The sequence below is a fragment of the Oncorhynchus tshawytscha genome, linkage group LG05 (genome assembly GCF_018296145.1).
Source record: "Oncorhynchus tshawytscha isolate Ot180627B linkage group LG05, Otsh_v2.0, whole genome shotgun sequence".
Lineage (NCBI taxonomy): Eukaryota > Metazoa > Chordata > Actinopteri > Salmoniformes > Salmonidae > Oncorhynchus > Oncorhynchus tshawytscha.
This window is the reverse complement of record NC_056433.1, coordinates 29958487-29982714: the sequence shown is the minus strand read 5'-3', so window position 1 is coordinate 29982714 and position 24228 is coordinate 29958487. Positions and strand designations below refer to the sequence as shown.

The 24228-nt window shown below is 44.5% G+C and overlaps 1 protein-coding gene and 1 long non-coding RNA gene across 14 annotated transcripts in view; one reads left to right on the top strand and one right to left on the bottom strand.

Moving 5' to 3' along the window:
• The window catches only part of LOC112237004 (neurexin-3b-like), a 492294-nt gene that overhangs the window by 316817 nt on the left and 151249 nt on the right, over positions 1–24228 (bottom strand). For all 10 annotated transcript variants that reach the window (XM_042321785.1, XM_042321793.1, XM_042321786.1 and 7 more), the window contains 3 exons: positions 23134–23295; positions 2145–2393; positions 1478–1667 (listed from right to left, as the gene is read on the bottom strand). In XM_042321785.1, coding sequence (XP_042177719.1) covers positions 1478–1667; positions 2145–2393; positions 23134–23295 — 601 coding nt within the window. The remainder of the gene's footprint in view (positions 1–1477; positions 1668–2144; positions 2394–23133; positions 23296–24228) is intronic.
• On the top strand, positions 15843–20387 carry LOC112237007. 4 transcript variants are annotated; one of them, XR_002951317.2, is made up of 10 exons: positions 15843–16306; positions 16763–16864; positions 17682–17850; positions 18001–18100; positions 18221–18302; positions 18421–18611; positions 18847–18947; positions 19454–19566; positions 19646–19706; positions 20130–20387. It is a non-coding gene; the product is annotated as an uncharacterized LOC112237007 (long non-coding RNA). The 4 variants fall into 4 exon arrangements; XR_002951318.1 differs by lacking the exon at positions 15843–16306 and adding an exon at positions 16648–16688 and having other exon boundaries at positions 17682–17778; XR_002951316.1 differs by lacking the exon at positions 15843–16306 and adding an exon at positions 16648–16688.

The window sequence follows — 24228 nt, the reverse complement described above, 5'->3', positions numbered from 1 at the left end:
AACTACCAGCATCTACAACTACCAACATCCACAGCTACCAACATCCACAACTACCAACATCCACAACTACCAACATCCACAACTACCAACATCCACAACTACCAACATCTACAACTACCAACATCTACAACACCAACATCCACAACTACCAACATCCACAACTACCAACATCCACAACTACCAACATCCACAACTACCAACATCCACAACTACCAACATCCACAACTACCACATCCACAACTACCAACATCCACAACTACCAACATCACAACTACCAACATCCACAACTACCAACATCCACAGCTACCAACATCCACAGCTACCAACATCCACAACTACCAACATCCACAACTACCAACATCCACAACTACCAACATCCACAACTACCAACATCCACAACTACCAACATCCACAACTACCAACATCCACAACTACCAACATCTACAGCTACCAACATCCACAACTACCAACATCCACAACTACCAACATCCACAACTACCAACATCCACAACTACCAACATCCACAACTACCAACATCCACAACTACCAACATCCACAACTACCAACATCCACAGCTACCAACATCCACAACTACCAACATCCACAACTACCAACATCCACAACTACCAACATCCACAACTACCAACATCTACAACTACCAACATCCACAGCTACCAACATCCACAACTACCAACATCCACAACTACCAACATCCACAACTACCAACATCCACAACTACCAACATCCACAACTACCAACATCTACAACTACCAACATCCACAACTACCAACATCCACAGCTACCAACATCCACAGCTACCAACATCCACAGCTACCAACATCCACAACTACCAACATCCACAGCTACCAACATCCACAGCTACCATATTTCCACTCAGTTTCAGCCTGTTGTTGAACTTCTTTCTTCAAATGGATCATCCCAGAGAGGTGAGTTATAAAAGAACGCTACTGTTTTGATGAGAACTGTTGTGATTTTCGATTGCATTTGCATTGATGTCAGAGTGGTAAGAGGGACAATAGAGCCCTGAGTACCAGGCCATTAGGACCTGATGGAGGGAGAATAGAGCCCTGAGTACCAGGCCATTAACCTGATGGTGTGACAATAGAGCCCTGAGTACCAGGCCATTAGGACGTGATGGAGGGACAATAGAGCCCTGAGTACCAGGCCATTAGGCCCTGATGGAGGGACAATAGAGCCCTGAGTACCAGGCCATTACAACCTGATGGAAGGACAATAGAGCCCTGAGTACCAGGCCATTAGGACCTGATGCTCGTTAGTGAGTTGGGTACCACCAATGCATGTCCAGAGTGCATAAGAGGAGATTACCGTGACTCAAAGGTCACGTGGAATTTTACTGTGGTCATAACTCATGACTGCCGGTGTGGAGGTAATATGGTCACCACAACAGCCCTACCCCCTCTTCCTCCTCCCACTCCACCCAGCCCTCTCTCCTCACCTGAACGTCCATCCCTCTGAATGTCCACGTGGTGCCAGGCTCCATCATTGACCTTGTTCTGGGTGGCTTTGACCTTGATAGTGCCTGAGCCCATGTCCAGCAGCAGGTACAGTCCTCCATCCAGCAGCTCTACAGCAAAGAAGTCTACTTTGTAGTTCTTCTTCCCTGCTGCGTCCCGCCGGTCCTGGGCCTGGAAATTAGGTGAGGTACTGAGTCTTCTGACTACTGGGAACCAGACGGGGGTGTAGTATATGACCAATATATCAAAACCCCCCGCGGTGTCTTATTACTATTAAAAACTGCTTAAGAACGTAATTGGAGCAGTAAAAATACATTTTGTCATAGCTGTGGTATATCAGACCGTACACCACGGGTATGACAAAACATTTGTTTTCACTGTCAGCCAATCAGCATTAAAGGCTCAAATCACATAGTTTCTATAAATGAATAAACAACGTTTATTCTAAAGCTCTACATCAAGGCTCTTTAGCCGAAACCTTGGGCCTATAAATCCACAGCAGGGAAATATGAGTGTGTGACTCTCTTTCACAGTTCTACACTTACTAGAAACAGAACACCAGCACACTGGTAATCTGATCTCACAAACGTTTAATGGATCATTAAACCAAAACGTGGGTCTTCAACAGACCTTCATTAGTTAGGTTACCTTGCCGTGGGTGAACAGGATGAGTCCGTTGGGCTCTGAGGTCCTGAAGTCGAAGGAGATAGAACCCATTCTCTTGGTGTTCCACTTGGGGAGGCTGAGGTAAGAGTCGGGGCTCTCAAAGTTGATAGGGTCCAGGGTGGCCACATTCTCACACTTAAACACCACGTCACCCTGGAGCTTCATCTTGGGGTCTACGATGCGGGCCAGACGGGAGAGCTCTAGACGGATGTCATTATTCTTGTAGACCACCTGGAGGGAGTGGAAGAGAATAGAGATCATTAGGGACAATATTCTAGGTCCATATATGGAATAAAGGTATATGTTTGTTTTTTTAACTGTTGTGTAATATGTTGATCCTCTTCTGAAGATTCAAAGAGAAGCAGACAGGAACAATAAACTCAATAAGAGGAGAGATGGATAAAAGAAAGAGGGAAACGTATCATATTAATATGTACTCATCCTTCTTTCGAGATTTTAGGTTCTGTTCCAATGTGAAATGTAGTTTATATGGGGTATTATCTGGGTTTTCTCTTAAATGGAGTTTATATGGGGTATTATCTGGGTTTTCTCTTAAATGGAGTTTATATGGGGTATTATCTGGGTTTTCTCTTAAATGGAGTTTATATGGGGTATTATCTGGGTTTTCTCTTAAATGGAGTTTATATGGAGTTTTATCTGGGTTTTCTCTTAAATGTAGTTTATATGGGGTATTATCTGGGTTTTCTCTTAAATGGAGTTAATATGGGGTTTTATCTGGGTTTTCTCTTAAATGGAGTTTATATGGGGTATTATCTGGGTTTTCTCTTAAATGGAGTTTATATGGGGTATTATCTGGGTTTTCTCTTAAATGTAGTTTATATGGGGTATTATCTGGGTTTTCTCTTAAATTTAGTTTATATGGGGTATTATCTGGGTTTTCTCTTAAATGGAGTTAATATGGGGTTTTATCTGGGTTTTCTCTTAAATGGAGTTTATATGGGGTATTATCTGGGTTTTCTCTTAAATGGAGTTTATATGGGGTATTATCTGGGTTTTCTCTTAAATGTAGTTTATATGGGGTATTATCTGGGTTTTCTCTTAAATGGGTTTTTGTATAATATGGGGTTTTATATATAACATGTTGGTCATATTTTAAACACATGAATCCAATATCCATTTTCATTTCCCATGTTTACTGTAGTCTGGCTATATGCAGAAAGATCACATGCTAACAATATGATTGAACACTTGCCTGCACCGCAGGATATGCAAAAGAGCTTTGAGATTGACATAAATTAATTGAAAGCCCACACTAGCACACGGTTATATCAACAGCACTGCACTACTTTTGGCCAGCTAATAGCCAAATGACCGATTAGCAACATAATGAACTAAACGTTCAAATTCCGTTGGGGCAAGATCATTCTGCTGTGACAATATCAGTCAAATGAAGGTCCTACATCTGTATGACAAGATCCTTGGATTACTTGCAAAGCACTGGTGCTCTAAGACTGTGCCTGGTCCCAAGTGGCACCCTGTTCCCTACATAGTGCACTACTTTTGACCATGAGAGCCCTATGGGCATGGTTCAAAAGTAGTGCAGTACGTAGGCAATTACAGTAGGTGCCATTTGGGACACAGGCTGATTCCCCAGGGATATCAATGCCCCTGTATATACCACCATCTATTTATTCATGCATAACCCACCCCAGCGTTTAATGCACACTGTGGGGAGAACGTCGTACCAGCAGTACAGTCAAATACAACACAAATGACAGAAAAAAAGAGAGGCAGAATTGTCAATTAAAATCCATTCAGGCGGAAAATTGAAGGTTCTCTTTTTTTTCTCTGCTAAGGAAGAATAAGTCTCTCTCTTTCTCTCTCTCTCCCATCTCCTTCCCTCTGTCTCTCTCTCTCTCTCCCATCTCCTTCCACCTGTCTCTCTCTCCCATCTCCTTCCCTCTGTCTCTCTCTCTCTCTCTCCCATCTCCTTCCACCTGTCTCTCTCTCCCATCTCCTTCCACCTGTCTCTCTCTCCCATCTCCTTCCCTCTGTCTCTCTCTCTCTCCCTCCCATCTCCTTCCACCTGTCTCTCTCTCCCATCTCCTTCCACCTGTCTCTCTCTCCCATCTCCTTCCCTCTGTCTCTCTCTCTCTCTCTCTCCCATCTCCTTCCACCTGTCTCTCTCTCCCATCTCCTTCCATCTGTCTCTCTCTCTCTCCCAGCTCCTTCCCTCTGTCTCTCTCTCTCCAATCTCCTTCCCTCTGTCTCTCTCTCTCCCATCACCTTCCCTCTCTCTCTCCTTTCTCCTTCCCTCTGTCTCTCTCTCTCCCATCTCCTTCCCTCTCTCTCTCTCTCCTATCTCCTTCCCTCTGTCTCTCTCTCTCCCATCTCCTTCCCTCTCTCTCCTATCTCCTTCCTTCCTTCCCCCTATCTCTCTCTCTCTCTCTCTCTCCCTCTCTCACACTGTCTCTTCCTCCCTCTCCTATCTCCTCCTTCCTTCCTTCCCTCTCTCTCTTTATCTCTGTCTCTCTCTCTCTCTCTCCTTCCCTCAAGCTCACTCTGGTTCCGGTATATAGGGCAGTGTGTGCATGGCAAACAGTAGTAGTAATATTTGAGAACACAGCTGTCAGCAAACAGATTCTGCAGCTCCAGGATTACAGATAATCCTGGAAGATTTGACAGTAGATCAACACAGGGGCCCAGAGACTGGAAGGGAGGGAGGGAGGTAGATAGATAGATAGAAAGATAGAGAAAGAGGGGGGAAGATAGTGAGAGAGAGAGAGAGAGAGAGAGAGAAGCAACAAAGAATTAGAGGCAGAGAGAGAGAGAGATAATTAGATAAGAAAAACATTGGGAAAAGGGGGAGAGGAGAAAAAGAGGGAGGGAAAGAGGAGAGGATTAGTGTCCATGTACACTAGGCCACTGTATGTCACTAGGGAGAAGTCGGACAAGGTGGTGTTTGTGTAAAACAACATCTGTAACCAACACTAAACACAGTCTACCTAGGGGTAATTCCACGGGAACGGATTTACGCTGAGACTCACTCTATGCACAATGGCTGACTTCTCTAAATCATTTTCACAGTAAATAAAACATAAACATTTACTGGAAAAACTGTGCAGATGAAGAAGTTTTGTAACAGAATTACGGTAAAATCTCAACCAGTTTTATTCTGTTACCAGACTTTGTATCTGCACAGTTCGTCCTGTAAATGTGTTTTTTGGTCAAATGTTCAGTGGAAATTGTTTAAAGTAGTCATTGTACATATGGTTTGTTTAACATTGAAATCAATGGTTTTTGTTTGGTATTGTCACGCCCTGGTCAAAGTATTTTGTGTTTATCTTTATGTATTTGGTCAGGCCAGGGTGTGGCATGGGGTTTTTGTAATTGTGGTGTGTTTGTCTTGGGGTTTTGGTGGTGGTATTGGGATTGTAGCTTAGTGGGTTGTCTAGCAAGGTCTATGGCTGTCTGGAGTGGTTCTCAATCAGAGGCAGGTGCTTATCGTTGTCTCTGATTGGGAACCATATTTAGGCAGCCATATTCTTTGAGTTTGTCGTGGGTGATTGTCCTTAGTGTCCTATGTGTACTCTCTGTTAGTTTGCACCAGATAGGCTGTTTCGGTTTCGTTTATTGTTTTGTGTAGTGTTCGTGTTTCTTTGTTGTATTAAACATGGATCGCAATCGACACGCTGCAGTTTGGTCCGACTCTCCTTCATCACCACTAGAAAACCGTTACAGGTATACACTACCAGTCAAAAGTTTTAGAACACCTACTCATTCAAAGGTTTTTCTTTATTTTTACTATTTTCTACAATGTATAATAATAGTGAAAACATCAAAACTATGAAATAACACAAATGGAATCATGTAGTAACCATGAAAAGCATAACTTCATTTCATGGGCAACGATGCACCAGGCCAGCTAGTTAACATTAGCCTTCTACATCTAGCTACATGTTGAACTTCCATCCTCTCAGGCCAGGGGCACAACAACGTATGAATTTATGGTTGGATCACAATCGTCGTTATAATCATTAGCCAGCGCAGAGAATTAAGTAAAACCACAAGTCTAAATCCCGATCTCCATCCATGGCTAATTTAGGAAAGGGTTGATTTTGGCTAGCTAGCTAGCCACCAGAGGACAATGACACAACGAGATGCAACAATTCAAGTTTTTTCTGTCAGTGAGGTTTGGCATCAAGTGTTATGTGATCGGTGTGAAGCCAAATTGAAATTCACTCAGTTTAGCTCAATACGGATTGGCTATTATATATATATATATATATATATTTTAAATGAACAAGGGAGGCAAAATGCTCACTGGCTTACCTTACATTCAATGCTATGGGCAGCAACAATGTCATACTCTTTAGGACCAGACAGCATCAGATAGCTAGGATACACATATTGAGACAGAGGGGAGCTGTTTCTTTCACTCGGATGTGTTCTCCAGTGAGATACATTCATCATCTTGCGAATTGAAGGACATTTATGAAACACAGATACATTATTTTGTTTATTTGTTTTCTTGATCAATTTTTTTGGGGGGGGAATCCTGGCTTCCCTGGGCCAACCATGAATACATGGCGCTGACCCTCTGGCTTAGTTTGACTGTGAGAAGTGGCCTTTAACACCACCATTCCTTGCCCCGTTATTCAAGGACACACTAATCCAACACAATCAACCCTTCTGTACAACAATAATAAGGGCGGATAGATACATCTGGTTATGACTGGCTGGACGCTCCATTCTGCTCTGCTGGTCAATAACCTAAGGGAAATGATGTTAGAAAAGAGAGATTGGCCTCCCCGCACCCCTCATCTCTCCCCTAGCTGCCTTTGTTAGGATCTCAGCTTTATTATGCTATCCATAGGCCATCCCTGCTGTCCCCTAGCCACACGGGCCATTCACAATGCAACCACAGCCTTTAACGTGTCTGATTCTCCATCCCTGCTGTCCCCTAGCCACACGGGCCATTCACAATGCAACCACAGCCTTTAACGTGTATGATTCTCCATCCCTTCTGTCCCCTAGCCACACGGGCCATTCACAATGCAACCACAGCCTTTAACGTGTCTGATTCTCCCTCCCTGCTGTCCCCTAGCCACACGGGCCATTCACAATGCAACCACAGCCTTTAACGTGTCTGATTCTCCATCCCTGCTCCTCCATCGCTCATCCTTCTCCAGCTCTCCTCCTCCTCCTTTGCCCCCTTTTCCTCCTCTCTCCATCTTCCTCCTCTCTCCTCGTCCTTGTCTCCCTCTCCCTCCTCCTCCAGCTCTCCTCTCTCCTCCTCTTCCTTCTCCATTTCCCCCTTCTCTCTCCATCTCTCTCCTCGACCTCTCCGCTTACATTTCCTCCTCCTCTCTCCACCTCTCTCCTCCTCCTCCCTGAGATGACATATTGATCCATGTCGGGAGCAGAGACACAGACTAATCTACTATAGATCAGTGCAAGTCCTCTCTGCCCCATCTTTCCCCGTTCACACCGGCTGCCTGTCTCTTTGTCTGCCTGCCTCTCTCACTCCATCTCTCCCTTCCTCCCTCGGTGGCTGCCTCTATCTCTCTCCCCCTCCCTCCAGGCCTCTTTTACTCTCTACCTGCCTGCCTGCCTCTCTCTCTACTTGCCTCCCTGCCTTCCTCTGCCTGCCTCACTGCCTCCCTCTTTACATACCTCCCTCCCTCTCTCCTTCCGATGATTTTGACTTAGTATTCATAAGAGGGAGGAATAAAGACACAGGCCAGTCCCCACAGCTACATTTAAAGAAGTAAACACACACACCACTGTGTTTAAGCTAGCTAGAGGACTCAATCCCATCTCTCCAGAGAGCGGTGAGAGTAATGAAAACAAAACAGAGCTAGATCGATGGTACAATGAGCCTGTGTGTAAATATGATTTGAAATTGGATGACAGCAGGGATTAGGGATTTGAAAGGAGGTGTATGATCCAGATAAAATGTGATATAATAAGCATTATTGGAAATCATTATTCTTATTCCTGGGTGGGGGTGATGAAATTGATTGTCGTTGTGTGGGTGAATAGGGGTGTCATTAAGATGAATTTCTGAGGTTATTGTAACAATAGCTCATCTAGGTGGAGGCTGTAGGGATTTCACAATATTACATTACAGTAAGATATACTGGCTTTAGAAAAGCAAAGGCCACATGGTCTTAGGCCTGTTTCCCGACCCCAGATTCATCCCAGTTCCCCACACAAAGACAGGGCACAAAGCTATGTATGTATTATGGGTGTGTGGGGCTAGCTTTACAGAGAGACAGAGGTCACATACGTGTGTGTCTCTCTATGGCAAAGCTTGCTGGGTATACCCTCAGGGGTCAGAGGTCAGAGGCCAGAGGAGCATCCTATGAAGCATTTAGCTGTGTCTGTGCCTCTGACAAAATACACTGTAGGATTTGTGCTGTGTGTGATTCATGTTACAAAACAGAAATGAGCAGAGATGAAAAAAAGCTTTAGTGAAAATACAACATGGCTGATGATGCCTTTTAGGATGACGAGGGCAGTATGTTCATCCGAAATGCCAAATGTTGGTCTCTCCCTCCCTCCCTCTCCCTCCCTCTCCCTAATACCTTCCATCCCTCCATCCCTGCATCTCTTTCACTTCCTCCTTCCACAAACTGGGTGACAGTATAGCAGGCTCAAGAGAGTTGAGCTGCAATACAAGATGCTTCCTTTGAGCACTAGCCTGCCTGTCTTGGCGCTGGTGCCCTGTGGATGCCAGGAGGCATGGCCTCCACTGCTACCGCCTCTGATCACTGGCTTACGTCACGTGACTGCTGGCCCACATGGCTGAACACAAGGGGGATGGAGGCATGACGCTATCGTCCCTATGCCTAGGGTGGGTGGAGGAGTGCAGAGGAAGTAGAGAAGAGAGGAGGACAATACCGTAGCATCCTCTTTTATTCCCAGGCAGCGAGAGAGGGAGGGCGGAAAGGAGGGAGAAAGGGATGGCAGAAGGGAGGGTGGGATTCAATGCTATCGATCAGCTCTTTCTCTGTGGAGCGGTGGAGCTTAGCTGTACTCTGTCGGGTTTACTCTTCAAAGAAAAAAGAGAGAGTGAGAGAGAGAGAGTGAGAGAGAGAGTGTGAGAGAGAGAGAGAGAGAGAGAGAGAGAGAGAGAGAGAGAAAGAGAGTTGAGAGAGAGAGAGTGTGAGAGAGAGAGAGAGAGAGAGAGAGAGAGAGAGAGTGAGAGAGAGAGACAGAGAGAGAGACAGAGAGAGAGAGAGAGTGTGAGAGAGAGAGAGAGAGTGAGAGAGAGAGAGAGAGAGAGACAGAGAGAGAGAGAGAGAGAGAGAGAGTGAGAGAGAGAGAGAGAGAGAGAGAGAGAGACAGAGAGAGAGAGAGAGAGAAGCTGGGCAGGGATGAGTCTAACCCCCCCTTCTCTTGACCCACTCTATCCCTCCCTAATCCTCTGTTACAGCTCTGGCCTGACATTAGAAAAGCCGTGGAAGAGAAAGACACTGATGAAGCGTGATCCAACCATCCAGCCAGTGGGCCCAAATTAACTGAATCATCGCTCATCAGCTGTATACAGAGCAGGAGAGGGAGGGAGGAGGGAGGAAGGGAGGAGGGCTGGACAGACAGACAGACAGACAGACAGCGAGGAAGAAAGAGGCAATTAAAGCAATATGGAGAGAGAGAGAGACTAGAATGAGAGAGAGAGACTAGAGAGAGAGAGAGAGAGAGAGAGAGAGAGAGAGAATGGCAATGTGTAATCAAGCAGAGCCAAAGCAGGGTGGGCATGGTTGTAAGGGTCGTACCCTGCAGTCAGTCAAGCCAGGGTTGGCATGCAGTAGAATGCGCCATGATGTACTGCGTCCCAAATGGCACTCTATTCCCTATACAGTGCACTACTTTTGACCAGAGCCCCATGGGTCCTGGTCAAAAATAGTGCACTAAATATGAAATAGGGTAGTATTTGGGACATAACCTATGACTCCCCACGCCCCCAGTCACATGGTGATTCATTATAATGCTGTAGAGGTAATCACTCTGTAAACAGATTAAGGGGCGGACTGGGACCAGGAATTGACCCTGGCATTTCTAACACACCAGATCTTTTGTTTCCTTAAGGCCCCCAAACCGGCCCATTTTATTCCTTGAGAACCCCATTATTAGCCAGATAATTATAATTTTGCCCAAAAACTGAAGTTAGACAGGCTCACTGGGCAAAAAATGGACCAGCCCATCTGGCATTTGTCCGAAACGCTAGATGGCCAGTCCGCCCCGGGGTCTTATGAGGAACAGGGTCTTAGGCCTATTTTCCCGACCCCAGATTAATCACAGCCCCCTCAGTCATTCTCAATGGATACTCATGTTTTTGTGAATCTTATCAGCAGTCTGTGGCATAGTCCTACCCTCAGAAAGTCAAGAATGGAAAGGCTTTGGTTAAGTTCCTCCCTGACTACATTGTAGACGCATGCCAAGTCTTACAATTCCTGGATACATATTCAACATATCAGCTAACCACATATGACATAGCGATCTGATGTACAACTGAATGCATTCAACTGAAATATGTCTTCCGCATTTAACCCAAACCCTCTGAATCAGAGAGGTGCGGACATAATCGACATCCACATCTTCGGTGCCCGGGGAACAGTGGGTTAACTGCCTTGCTCAGGGGCAGAACTACAGAATTTTACCTTGTCAGATCGGGGACCTTTCGATTACTGTCCCAACGCTCTAACAACGGGTGTGTACGCAGTGGTGTAGGGTGATTGGTGGAGGTGCTTTTGCATCCAATTCCTCAGAAGTTACACTAAAGTTCTAGAACACCTACTCATTCATGGTTGTTCTTTATTTGTACTATTTTCTACATTGCAGAATAATAGTGAAGACATCAAAACTTTGAAATAACACATATGGACTCATGTAGTAAACCCCCAAAAAGTGTTAAACAAATCCAAATATATTTTATAGTTCAGATTCTTCAAATAGCCACCTTTTGTCTTGATGACAGCTTTGCACACTCTTTGAATGTTCAAAATCATAGTGCCAGCACACTTTAAAAGCCTCCAAGGATAAGTTGTTCAAAACAAGTCATTTTTGGCTAGCCACAGCAGTCAACACAGCAGTCAGCAGTAGTTGTTTAGCTTTCTGACACACCTGCTCTTAGGTATTGCTGTTCTGTTCCGTGACCTAAGACCAGGTGTACTCATTAGTCAGATTCCGTTGCAAAATATTTTGTCTGTTGCAAATGTAAAATGGCTCTCAGAATTGAAAACCCCTCTCATGATCTCACTTCTCTCTATGGAACCCTCAAATGGAGGATAATTATATGGTCTACTCACACAAGTTGGTGTTCTCACCAGTTCCAGATTATACAGTGTATTCGGAAAGTATTCAGACCCCTCGACTTTTTCCACATTTTGTTATGTTACAGCCTTATTCTGAAATGGATTGTTTTTTTTTCTCATCAATCTACAAACAATACCCCATAATGAGAAATAAAAAACGTCTCTGCAGATTCTCTCAAGTTCTGTCAGGTTGGATGGGGAGCGTCGATGCACAGCTTTTTTCAGATCTCTCCAGAGATGTTCGATTGGGTTCAAGTCCGGGCTCTGGCAGAGCCACTCAAGGACATTAAGAGACTTGTCCTGAAGCCACTCATGCGTTGTCTTGGCTGTGTGCTCAGGGTCGTTGTCCTGTTGGAAGGTGAACCTTCGCCCCAGTATGAGGTCCTGAGAGCTCTCGAGCAGGTTTTCATCAAGGATCTCTTTTCTTGCTCTTTTTCATCTTTCCCTCGATCCTGACTAGTTTCCCAGTCCCTGCCTGGGATGCTGCCACCACCACGCTTCACCGTAGGGATGGTGCCTGGTTTCCTCTAGATGTGAAACTTGACATTCAGGCCAAAGAGTTCCATCTTGGTTTCATCAGACCAGAGAATCTTGTTTCTCATGGTCTGAGAGTCCTTTATGTGCCTTTTGGCAAACTCCAAGTGGTCTGTCATGTGCCTTTTTACTGAGGAGTGGCTTTCGTCTGGCCACCCTACCATAAAGGCCTGATTGGTGGAGTGTTGCAGAGATGGCTGTCCTTCTAGAAGGTTCTCCCATTTCCACAGAGGAGCTCTGGAGCTCTATCAGAGTTAAAATTGGGGTCTTGGCCACCTCCCTGACCAAGACCCTTTTCACCCATTTGCTCAGTTTTGCTGGGCGGCCAGCTCTGGGAAAGTCTTGGTGGTTCCAAATTTCTTCCATTTAAGAATGATGGAGGCCACCGTGTTCAGATCTGTGCCTCAACACAATCCTTTCTCAGAGCTCTACGGACAATTCCTTCAACCTCATGGCTTGGTTTTTGCTCTGACATGCACTGTCAACTGTGGGACCTAATATAGACAGGTGTGTGCCTTTCCAAATCATGTCCAATCAATTGAATTTACCACAGGTGGACTCCAATCAAGTTGTAGAAACATCTCAAGGATGATCAATGGAAACAGGATGCACCTGAGCTCAATTTCGAGTCTCATAGCAAAGGGTCTGAATTATGCAATATTGTTATTATGCACTTTGTCATTATGCGGTATTGTCATTATGCACTTTGTCATTATGCGATATTGTCATTTTGCACATTGTCATTATGCGGTATTGTCATTATGCACTTTGTCATTATGCGGTATTGTCATTATGCACTTTGTCATTATGCGGTATTGTCATTATGCACTTTGTCATTATGCGGTATTGTCATTATGCACTTTGTCATTATGCGGTATTGTCATTATGCACTTTGTCATTATGCGGTATTGTCATTATGCACTGTCATCATGCGGTATTGTCATTATGCACTTTGTCATTATGCACTTTGTCATTATGCGGTATTGTCATTATGCACATTGTCATTATGCGGTATTGTGTGTAGCTTGATGAGGATAATTAAAAATGTATATTTTTTAGAACAAGGCTGTAACATAACACAATTTGGAGGAAGGGAACGGTTCTGAATACTTTCCGAATGCACTGTATGTGTTTGTTGTTGTTGTTGTTTTTAATATAAAACTTTAAGCCTCTGGTCAGAATTATTCATATTTCATTATTCAAGTATTCAACACATCAACAGCAGATTAGTCCAGAAGTTTGACCAAAGACATCCATGGACCAATCCCGTTTTGAGTTACCGATGGACAAAAGTGTGTTCCATTTTCAGACGCCACCGTTGCTGCTTTCATCACGTCGGAGGAAATGACACATTGTAGTTACACAACTTTTTGACTTTTTGGTAGTGATGGGAAATTGAGGTTGTCTGAAGCTTTTGGGTCTTTCACCAAATTGTGGCGAAAAACGGTTCATTGCTCAACGCTTTTAACACAATGCTCATTAGGGACATCTGTTGGTCAGGAATAAACATGTTTGATGTTTATATAGAAGTTTATTATTTTGTTCGCTAAATCCATCAAAACTTAGTGGCGCAATGGATAGGTCCGATTATTAATAAACTAAAGTTAGTTTGAATGTGAGGTTCGCATTTCACACCCTGCGTACCATTTTGCCCGTTTTTAAATCATTTTTTAAATGTGCATTTGTGGTATTATTTAGGACGCTGGAGACAAAAGATTATCATAGACTACAGTAAAATTAACAAACTATTTGAACAACAATGTGCAGATAGTGTGGTTTCACAGGAAAAAGAGTATCCTGTTGCTGTGGTATCTGATTAGTTCCTAAACCTTGACTCTAGCTAATGAGCTACCGTTCAGGTGGCATGTGATGAAAAGTGCATTTGTGAATTATGTCCAGTACAGGTCGGCGTTTGAAAGCAACTTGGCATCAAAGAAGCACCAGTGTGCTGATACTGACGATTGTGTCGGCACAGATGTTCTGTTTACATAGCAGGTTAGGATAGTTAACGTAGCAAGTTAGTGAATTAACGTAGAAGGTTAGGAGTACTAACGCAGGTGAATTTACCTCAACTAACCGGTACCACCTCACATTGACTCTCTACCGGTACCCCCTGTATATAGCCTCGTTATTGTTATTTTATTGTTGCTCTTTTATTTTTAACTTTAGTTTATTTAGTCAATATTTTTCTTAACTCTTATTTTCTTAAAACATCATTGTTGGTTAAGGGCTTGTAAGTGAGCATTTCACGGTTAGGTCTAACTGCACCTGTTGTATTCGGCGGATGTGACAAATAACATTTTATTTTATTTTAATTTGTGTAGCAGGTTAGGGGAATGAGGTTAAGGTTAGGAAAAGGGTTAGGGTTTAAAGCTCTGCATGGCAATGCGATGTCTGCAGTGGCCATACAGCATAATTTACTGCGATGCAGCCTCCGCAGACGTCAGGGCTTTCATGCTTATTGAGCTTAGCGGAGCAGAGCAGAGCTGTTATGAAGGAAGATGTCAAGGAAGTGAGTTTGTGTTTATACAGGACGTACTGCCCCCACCTATCGTCAACCAATCATGTCAACGCGGAGCTATACTGTACTATACGGAGCCCTCGGCGTTGTTACAAAAGTTGATATGCGCACAGTGATGCTGTACAGAGCTTGATTTGGCCACTGCATGCCCAGTTTAAGCATAAATTGGCTTTTAGGCTTAGCTACAATGCTACTGTTGTCAAAACTGTTGTCCCTGACGCGACCACTAGACAGAGCTGTAGGCCTTCTCCATCTAGGCACAACGGTAGAAACGTAAACAAACCATCTTTGGTGACAAACATCAGGATCGTAACACAGGTCCTAAATACCATAGGAATGTGGTTCCTGGGAACACTTAGGGCTCGTTTCTCTGCCCAGTCGTTGCGGACGCATGCCAAATCTTACAATGCTTAGATAGGTATTGAACTATCAGCTAACACATCATATGTTATAGCAAACTGGTGCCCGACGGCACAGCTGCTCCAGTTTCAACTGTTCTGCCTGTGGCTATGGAACCCTGACCTGTTCACCGGACGTGCTACCGTGTCCCGGACCTGCTGTTTTCGACTCTCTCTCTAACGCACCTGCTGTCTCTAACTCTGAATGATCGGCTATGAAAAAACCAACTGACATTTACTCCTGAGGTGCTGACCTGTTGCACCGTCTACAATCACTGTGATTATTATTATTTGACCCGGCTGGTCATCTATGAATGTTTGAACATCTTAGCCATGTTCTGTAATAATCTCCACCCGGCACAGCCTGAAGAGGACTGGCGACCCCTCAGAGCCTGGTTCCTCTCTAGGTTTCTTCCTAGGTTCCTGCCTTTCTAGGGAGTTTTTCCTAGCCACCGTGCTTCTACACCTGCATTGCTTGCTGTTTGGGGTTTTAGGCTGGGTTTCTGTACTGCACTTTGTGATCAGCTTCATAAGGCTTCATAAATACATTTGATTGATTGAGTCGATGACGTGGCGTGCAACCATTGGTTGATGCATGAAACGTTTGAGCTGGGGATTGCGACCTTATCCAACGTACAATGGCACAGATAACGGTCGTGTTTCCCCTGCGCAGATGCTGCATTCATCAACCAATGGTTGCGTGCCACGTCATCGACTGTGTCATCGACTGACAGTTTGCTATAACATGTGATGTGGTTAGCTGATGCGTAAAATACCTATCAAGGCTTTGTCAAATCTGGCATGCATCAGCAAGACCCGTGCAGAGGAACCTGCCCAAGATGTGCCAATTAAAGATCATGACTAATCAGATGCAAAGTCCAATTAGGGCCTAATCCAGCCCAGGTGTGCAGCCTGGTTGGTTGTTAAAATCTACCTCAGTTTCATAAATTGTAGCATAGCAGAGGAACGTGCCCCTCTAACATACAGAGTTAAATTAGTTATTGGTGTGTGGCAACAATTCTCAGTGTAACATTAAAGCAGTTGATGTTCTTACTGGTGGTAAACTTCATCTCTCCTGCTTTTCCACATACTTACAGCACTGACCCATGGCAACGACAACTTCCAAGCCGAATGCCCCAAATTGGCAGTCATCTGCCCTTTAAACAGCCTCAACGCCACCAACAAACCATTTCCAGTGAAAACTGTTGCTGTGAAATGCTTTTCAGACTACATGGAGATAGTCGTGAATGCTGATTTTTGTTTAAAATTGGTACGCTTATCGACATGGCTGACCTGCGCCTTGGAGTTGAACAGTACCAAGCTCAGGAGTCCTGTCGGGCTACAGTTTCAGCAGCCGGAGATGAGTACAGAATATTTGCAGCACTATCGGACTGTGGAACGAAGCATATGGTAAGCACGGCGGAATTGTCAATAGAAGGCTTCTCAGAATTACATTCTCTTAGTTTCTGCGTTTGACTCCACAGCTGAACGAAAACTCCTTGATCTACACAAACCACCTCAGATATACACCCAGTAACACCCCAGATGGGGTTATTAGAATGGATGGCGCTTTAATCCCAATTGAGTGTCACTACCTTTTATTTAACCAGGCAAGTCAGTTAAGAACACATTCTTATTTTCAATGACGGCCTGGGAGCAGTGGGTTAACTGCCTGTTCAGGGGCACAACGACAGATTTGTACCTTGTCAGCTCGGGGGTTTGAACTCACAACCTTCCGGTTACTAGTCCAACGCTCTAACCACTAGGCTACCCTGCCGTGTCACTACGAAAGGTGAGTTTAGGCTATACTGTTGTACTGCGTCGGCCTACTGGTTTGCTTGTCTTAATTCTATGCTTTTTTTTCAGGAAGTACAGTTTGAACAGTCTCTCTCCAGTCGACCTGGATCCACTTTACCGCCACAGTGTCTGCTGAGGACACGCTGCAGTTCTCCTTGATGCTCATGACAAGTGGGTGTATATAAATCCTGGGCTGCATTGGGCAGAGCCACAACTGCCCCTCTAATGTGCAGAATATAGAATCACTTCAGACCACACTTTTTAATTGGTAACAATTATATCAGCAATGTTCTATGCACTTAAATGTGTACTAAATATGGCCCTGTTAACAATCCCCTCAATTTTATACCTTTTAACCCCTTCATAGACGCTAACTACTTTTAGTGCTTATTGACGGTAGTATCTTCTGGCCGGGTTTGTTTTAAGTGCCCCGACACTTGTTCTGGTAAGATCCTATTGGTATGTTCTCTCTGCATGGTGGTTTGGGAACGCATGTTAAATCTTCTGCCGTTGTAGGAAAGATGCATCGTTAAAATGCTCAGTTCAATTGGGGAAACCGGGGCCCTGAAGTAAAAACTCGACGCTTGCTGTTGGAAACACCGGACATGTTGCTGTGTTCATATCAGTGAAATAATTTTCAAAAGGTTAAATTGCTCCACCTTCATATTGCTACACTTTATATGGCTATATTTCCATGTTACATCGCTTGTTTACGTAAAACGTACCTGTGCTAATTACCCATCTGCGTCTCAACCCCTGTAAGCGGAAGATGGATGCCACAAAAATACTGAAATACTGTTGGCTGCAACTTAACATTGCAGTTGTGAAATGATTTGGATGTGATCCACCACGGGGCTTTAAGTATATAGAACGTTACGGCTGCCCGAGCCAATTTGCCTTAATGCATGTAAGGTCCTTGGACTATAAGGAGTCAGGTTGGGCTCATTCAGTCCATTTTTGGGATAACCTTCTGGCACTTCCTCTCCAGGTGACTGGCTTTATGAGCGGGGTTCAGGAGTCTACTTCCTGGGTGATCCCATCAACGTGGAGGTGTCTGTCAGGGTCGCTCACCACACCAGGCTCAGGTTCTTTGTTAGCAGCTGCACGGCAGCACTGGACCCAGACTGGAACTCTGTCCCCAGATACGTCTTTCCCCAGTAACCTAAAGAGCCTACCTAGAATGATAGTTCTCCAGCTGTCCCTATGAAAATATTTCCCCTTTAATGGTGCTTGGAGGCTTCTTTGTTTGGTACCAAGGAAGATTAACTAAACCCCAATATCTAGTTTTCTTTTTATCTCCCCTCCAGGTGCTTGATGGATTCCCAGTTGCCTGACTCCAGGTTCATGCGTAGAACCCAGGACGACAAGCTCCGCTTCCACATTGATGCCTTTAGGTTCCACCAGGAGGTGAGGGCAATGTTTTAAAAAAAGATGTTTGAGAGAACATCATGGGTACTGTAGCTGGTACATGATGCTACAGTATTATAACTTACTGTGATGCTGCATTTTGCTCGTCCTGTTTTTCAGCTGTACATCACATGCCACCTTATGGCAGTCCCTGTCATGGACCATGCAGAGCCTAGCAACAAGGCATGCTCCTTCATCGACGGTGGGTATGAGGTCTGACTTTACTTAGCTACTCTTACTGGGCTGTGACTTGTCCACTGGACTACTATAGTATTTGTTAAAATGGTGTGTCCTGCGTACATGACTAAATCTTCTTCCAGGTGGAAGTCTGCCGACGAGAATGATTTGCTATGTGGCCGTTGTCCAAGTCTGAATAGCCAGAAGGGGGGCGCTCCAGCACGCTGTCCCCTCGGTGAAAGATTAGGCAGTAGCCCACCTGAACCTCGTGGCTACCACAGCAAACCCCCAGGCTCTGGTGACCACTGGAGGAGTGGGATGAAGACCAACAAAGGTATATTTCTCATCTTAATCCCTGTTTCTTGCCGCCTCACAATGGGGTTTGAGGGGAGGGACCTTCTGCTCCAATAGGGTTAATGGGATGCTAGTAATTGAGGAGCCTGAGTGTCTTGACTGCAAATGTGTTGGTGAGAGGTTTGACTGTCGTTTTAGTGTGGGAACAGCATGATACTTTGGGCCCAGTGATTGTCTTCCCAACCAAACAGAAGGGTTCACTTCTATCACCACAGACAAAAGAAGTTGTCCATCCACATGGCTTCCCCTCTGCTACAGACAACGCAAGGCCTGCATCACCTAGCAGTTGTTGGAAGAGTGGCATGGACTTCAAGAGGTACTTTGACTGTTTGCAATGGTATGATCTTATTCCTTATGTTGTGCACTACCTACAACCATAGTTTTGAAAACCTGCCCCTAGGCAACAGTAATTAAGGGCTGGTTTAATTGACTGACTCTTTTTGAAAGCGAATTTCAGATGGGTAACTCGCAACAAGGCAGACATCCCAATTTTGCAAGGAGTAGCCTTTGTAGTGGTTTTAGTGAAGGTAGTTGATACAAACTAGCTACTTGTAGAAATTAAAAAACATTTGATCGCTCATCTTGTTAGCTACTATTTTGTATTTTATTAAAGGGAAGGCAGTGACGTCCTCTATGCTAAACTGACGTATTATGTACAGACATGTTAAGCCAATAGAAGGCAACCGCGATGTCTAGCCTATTGCCCAGACCATGAGGTGCTGGTCAAAAGTAGTGCACTCTAAAGGGAATAGGCTGCCATTTCAGACATCTTCATTTCTATATACGCTACAGTAGCTGTTAATTGTACTTTTTTAATTCTAGGACCTTATTTCGTCCAGTCGCAAAATGCGGTGGTCATGGACCCAAGAAATATGGTTTCGTTAGCTCTGCAACATATGATGGCATCAGGCAGAAGGAACTGATTGAGCAGAGAGGTAATTACATTTCTTTACTGGTTTGCATGTATGATAATTGCATATGGGGTCTCTGCTAAATAGTCTGTTCTCACCCCAGACCCTCAGTTGAATCCTACCCCTGAGACCATTGGAGCAAAGATGACTAGAGATTACTCATGGTAAGGGTATGCATGGGATCATGGTACTGTAATTTAGAGGGAAGGATCCTGCTCATGACACTTTGGGAAGCAGGTTAGTGTTTATTGGGATGACTCAGCTCTGCAGTGGTCACTAGCAGGCACAGCCATAATCATTAAAGATGCATTTTAAACTTAACATTATCCACACTGCTAACCCTAATGCCTAACCTTAGGACACAAGCTTCATTAATTTTAACATTAGTCCATTTACTTTGCAGCTGGCACATCTAGCAGATATTGCGCAGGTCTGCTTCCAGGACAAGACTCATCCCAATAAATGTTAACCTGCGCATAGCAATTCCCAGTATTACTTGTGCATATCGACCTTGGGACTTCATCTGCGCTTTTGTTTCAAAAAGCACTTATGACAGGTTCCCAGTCCATTAACACTTATTTTTATAGAACTGGAAGTTGATGTTGCTGTGGTGACCACATTTGGTCTCGCAGCACTCCAACTCACTGAGGGATGTCCTGAAGTCCCAGCACAAGGTTGAGCCTACAACTACCAAATGACCTCTGCACTTTCCTCACATCTGTTCCTGATGAGGTCAACAATGCTGAGAACTCAACCTTTGATACCAAACACCAAGGGGACACTCAAAGGAACAAGATCAACCCAAGTGGTGACTGTCAACCTCACAAAAATGAATTAAAGCTACTTTGACTGATTTTGTTTTTTCCGTCTTATCCACTACATCTAGAGTAATATGAAGTCTTGCCTTCATTTGTTAGAGTGAATGTCCGCTATAGGATCCTCTCTGTTGCTGAAGGAATTTCTAGTGTGGTGATTGCATGTAATATGGTCAACGTTATGTAATGGTAACTTTATTTTTTTTTGTAAGTGAGCGCAGATTCATTGGTAGGGCAACTCTTCAGATGCAGCCATGACTATCCAGTCCTGGGTTAATATGAATCGGGTTCACAGGTCCCTGATCAATTCCTAGGGGATTTGGGCTTACATTGTGAAGGACGCCAGCACTAGAGGGTCTTATGAACCAGCAATCAACAAAGACCCCTTTTTTTAACTCATTAACCAGACTGTTTTTGAACAGACGTTAGATGGGCTAAATGCCAGTGTTCCTGGACAGACTTACATTGCTGATGCGGGAGGTTAGCAACCAACTGTATAATTGCATCACGTCTGTGCATGACAGTGTTGGAAGAGAATCAAATGTCCCAGTAAAGTAATGACCTTTCTCCCAACTAGTGCCTTATACTCTATATATAAACATTCTAGAGGCCACTCATTTGAGCTATTAGTGTCCCCTTGCTCTCTGCTACATCTCGTTTTACACTTAAATGATATACCATTGAGTAACTTAGATTCCTCAAAAGCTTAGTAAAACCGTGGTACCCAATCAGAACCCCCAGATATGAGCTTGTCACTCATTTGTAAAAGTAAAACACTGTCTAGCCTCGCCAGTCATCTTGATATGGCCATTCCTGTATCAATAGCGGTTACATTTTCCAAGTCCCATCCCTCAGGTGTTTACTAAATCAGTGGTGGGGGTGTTGCTGCTGTTCGAACTGCAGATTGCCCCCTTAAGGTTGGCCGGGCTCTGACTGTCACCTCAATGCTGGTCCTTCCCCTGCCCTTCAGCCAGCTGAACAAAGGAGACACTAATTTGGGTGATTAGTCGGCCGGTCTGGTCAGGCCGAACACCTCCCTCACACACTGCCCGTCATACTGAACTTACCTCCTGCCCAGTCAACACACACAGAGAAGTCACCTTGTCTTTAGTGTTATCGGTTTGACTGAGTGTTCCAGCGCCTCCACTCATTACCAGGATGCTCCTAATATGGTCGTACCCTTTGGCTTCCTAATGACACCCAGCCACTGGTACAGCTCCAGCCACAGTCACAATTACTCCAAGGTCTCGTAGAGGGGACTCGAGGATAGTTTGTGCTTAAAAGTCACACTGTGGCTCTTGGGTTTTCTATCCAGCAAATGGGAGTTTATTATTGGGTTATGTTTCTATTGGATAAAAGTGGACTGAGGATCCTATGGCTCACTTTTGAGAATGGTACTTAAACAGTCTCTTGACTCCCCCATGGGCTACATAGACAGAATATGCAGTATGTGTAAACTGCATCCCCGTAGTCTGCTATATACGACCATATTAACTGATCATTAGACTGTAGTGTACATAGCTGATCCCCATTGTACCGCTGTATCATAACGAGCAACTCCACGTGTTGGGTTGTCTCTACGATATGCTGAACACTGTATACCGTACAGTCTGTGTTATCTGCGGATCTCTGTTAAACGGCTACATGATCAAAGTACAATCTAGTTACTGCTGTATCGGTATAGCGTTTCTAAAGAGCTACTCGTTACGTAATAGCCAACAGAAAGATGGCATTTACAGCATTCTAAAGGTCAAACTCCACATCGCTGTCATCAGTACACGAGACTGTTAGGCTGTACCCCAAATGACATCCTATTCCTTATTTAGTGTGCTGCTCTTGACCAGGGTCCATAGGGCTTTTGGGATGTAGCCTTAGTCTCCTTTCTGAGGAGCGAGAACAAGATCAACCCGTCTTCTAATCTGAATTAGTTATCTTATTTTCAACTAAATGGCTTTGCAATGGATCAATTGCCATCCTCTCTTTCAACGGTAAATAGATGTCCTTTGGGAGAGGATAATGAGAACTGAATACTACACTTGCAGGTTCATCAAATGTCTGTATGACAATGAGAGGCTGGAGAGCGACGGTTTTAAAGGAAGAGGAAAAAGGACACTGATTTTTAAACGTCATTTCAGCCCCTGTGTGCAATGGACAAAGACTTCCTGATGACCGTCATCTTTCCACGTGCAAGGGTGCAGTGTCACGGTGACGCGAGCATGAGTAATGGCCCGACAACTTTTGAAGAAGAAGGGATTTCATCTAAACCCCTAAAATGCCTGGGAGGTCAGAGAGTACATTTTACATATCCAAAAACAACAATAAATTCTGTCTTATCACACCACAATTCTTTCTTGGTAGTGAACATAAGGCCTGGCGCAGTCTTAAAGTATTCCACTGCTGTACTCCAGTCAAGCTGAGTCTGCAAATGACATATGACAGGAACTATTTGGGGCCCATTTTCTCACACACAACTGCTGTGAATGTTGTGAATTAGATTAAGCTGAGGAATATTGAATGGCTGCCGAGCACTTCTTCCTCTGTCTGCCAACTCCGCAGCTTTCATTGATAATGCAATTTCATTTGTCATCACTGCTGCTGTTGCTTAGCGGGAGGAAAAACCATGCTGATTTGACATATTTAATTCAACTGCTCTGACTAGCTAAGTGGAGGTGGATGCTTTGTGTGTGTGTGTGTGTGTGCGTGCATGCGTGCGTGCAAGCACCCTAGCGTGTTTGCATTTGTGAGTGCACTCCCAGTACCCCCAACCTGAATCTACCTCTTTCAGGCAGCCCATGAAGTTGTTGCTGACAGGAGAACCAGGTAGATCAGCCGTACTAGGACTCCCACCCACGTAGAAGAAGTCATCAGACCCCAGCATGGTGTAGTCTTCCTGGGTATACCCTGTCGTGGTGAGGATCCCATCCACGGAGATAGTCACCTGTTATAGGGGTAACACATACCAAAGCCAAACCATTACACTCTGAGGTAAAACGCTCTGTTCAATAGGATGCATACACCTCTCTTCTTGGTCTGCTATGACTTGGTGTCTACAGATATCTGTTGCTTCTTACATTCAGTTAGGAATTCACTTGAGATCATCTGGGCTATTGGCTAGTAGCGTTGGTGCCTTGGTGCGATAGATGGGATTAGACTGCGTTTTGGGATCTTTTAATGGCTTTAGTCATAGGGGAGGGTTCACAGGACAGGTAAAGAAAATATGTCAGAGCAGAGGCATATTTTCTTTATCTTTGATGGGTTAAGAGAATGGATTCTCGTTCGGTTTGGATAGTTCAGGTTGGGGGAGGGTTAGTAAAAATGGACAAATTGCCAAGGACAACTTGCTTGTACTTGTCTTAGGTTTCAGGGTTCAATTTGTAACTATACACAGTCACTAACACACACATACTCTCTGTGTCACACACACTCACTCACTCTTATACACACACATGCATTATATTGGGAGGATTATCACACGACTTCACGAATGTGCAAACCAAAGTTAACAAAAACACAAAGTAAGTTGGACATGTAAGGGGTATAAATTATTTGATGATGTCATACAAAGCATGATCAAGCCAATCGGGATACAGGGCTCATGCATCAATCAAGTCATGGGGATTGGGAGGGACTAAAGTTAGCCACAACACATAGACACCACTGTCACCAGCATGCTACAACCACAACACACAGGGACGGGATGGGGGGATAGGACAGTGATAGTGAATGATAGGGGGAAAGTGAGTGAACATGTTAAAGTGTTAGTGGTTATGGGTGAGAGGGTAAAGGTCATATGATGTCACTGGTCAGGAGGTGAAAGGGCGTTGATGAGCGGTGGTGGGCATGCCATGTGCCAGACTGAGTGTGTTGGAAA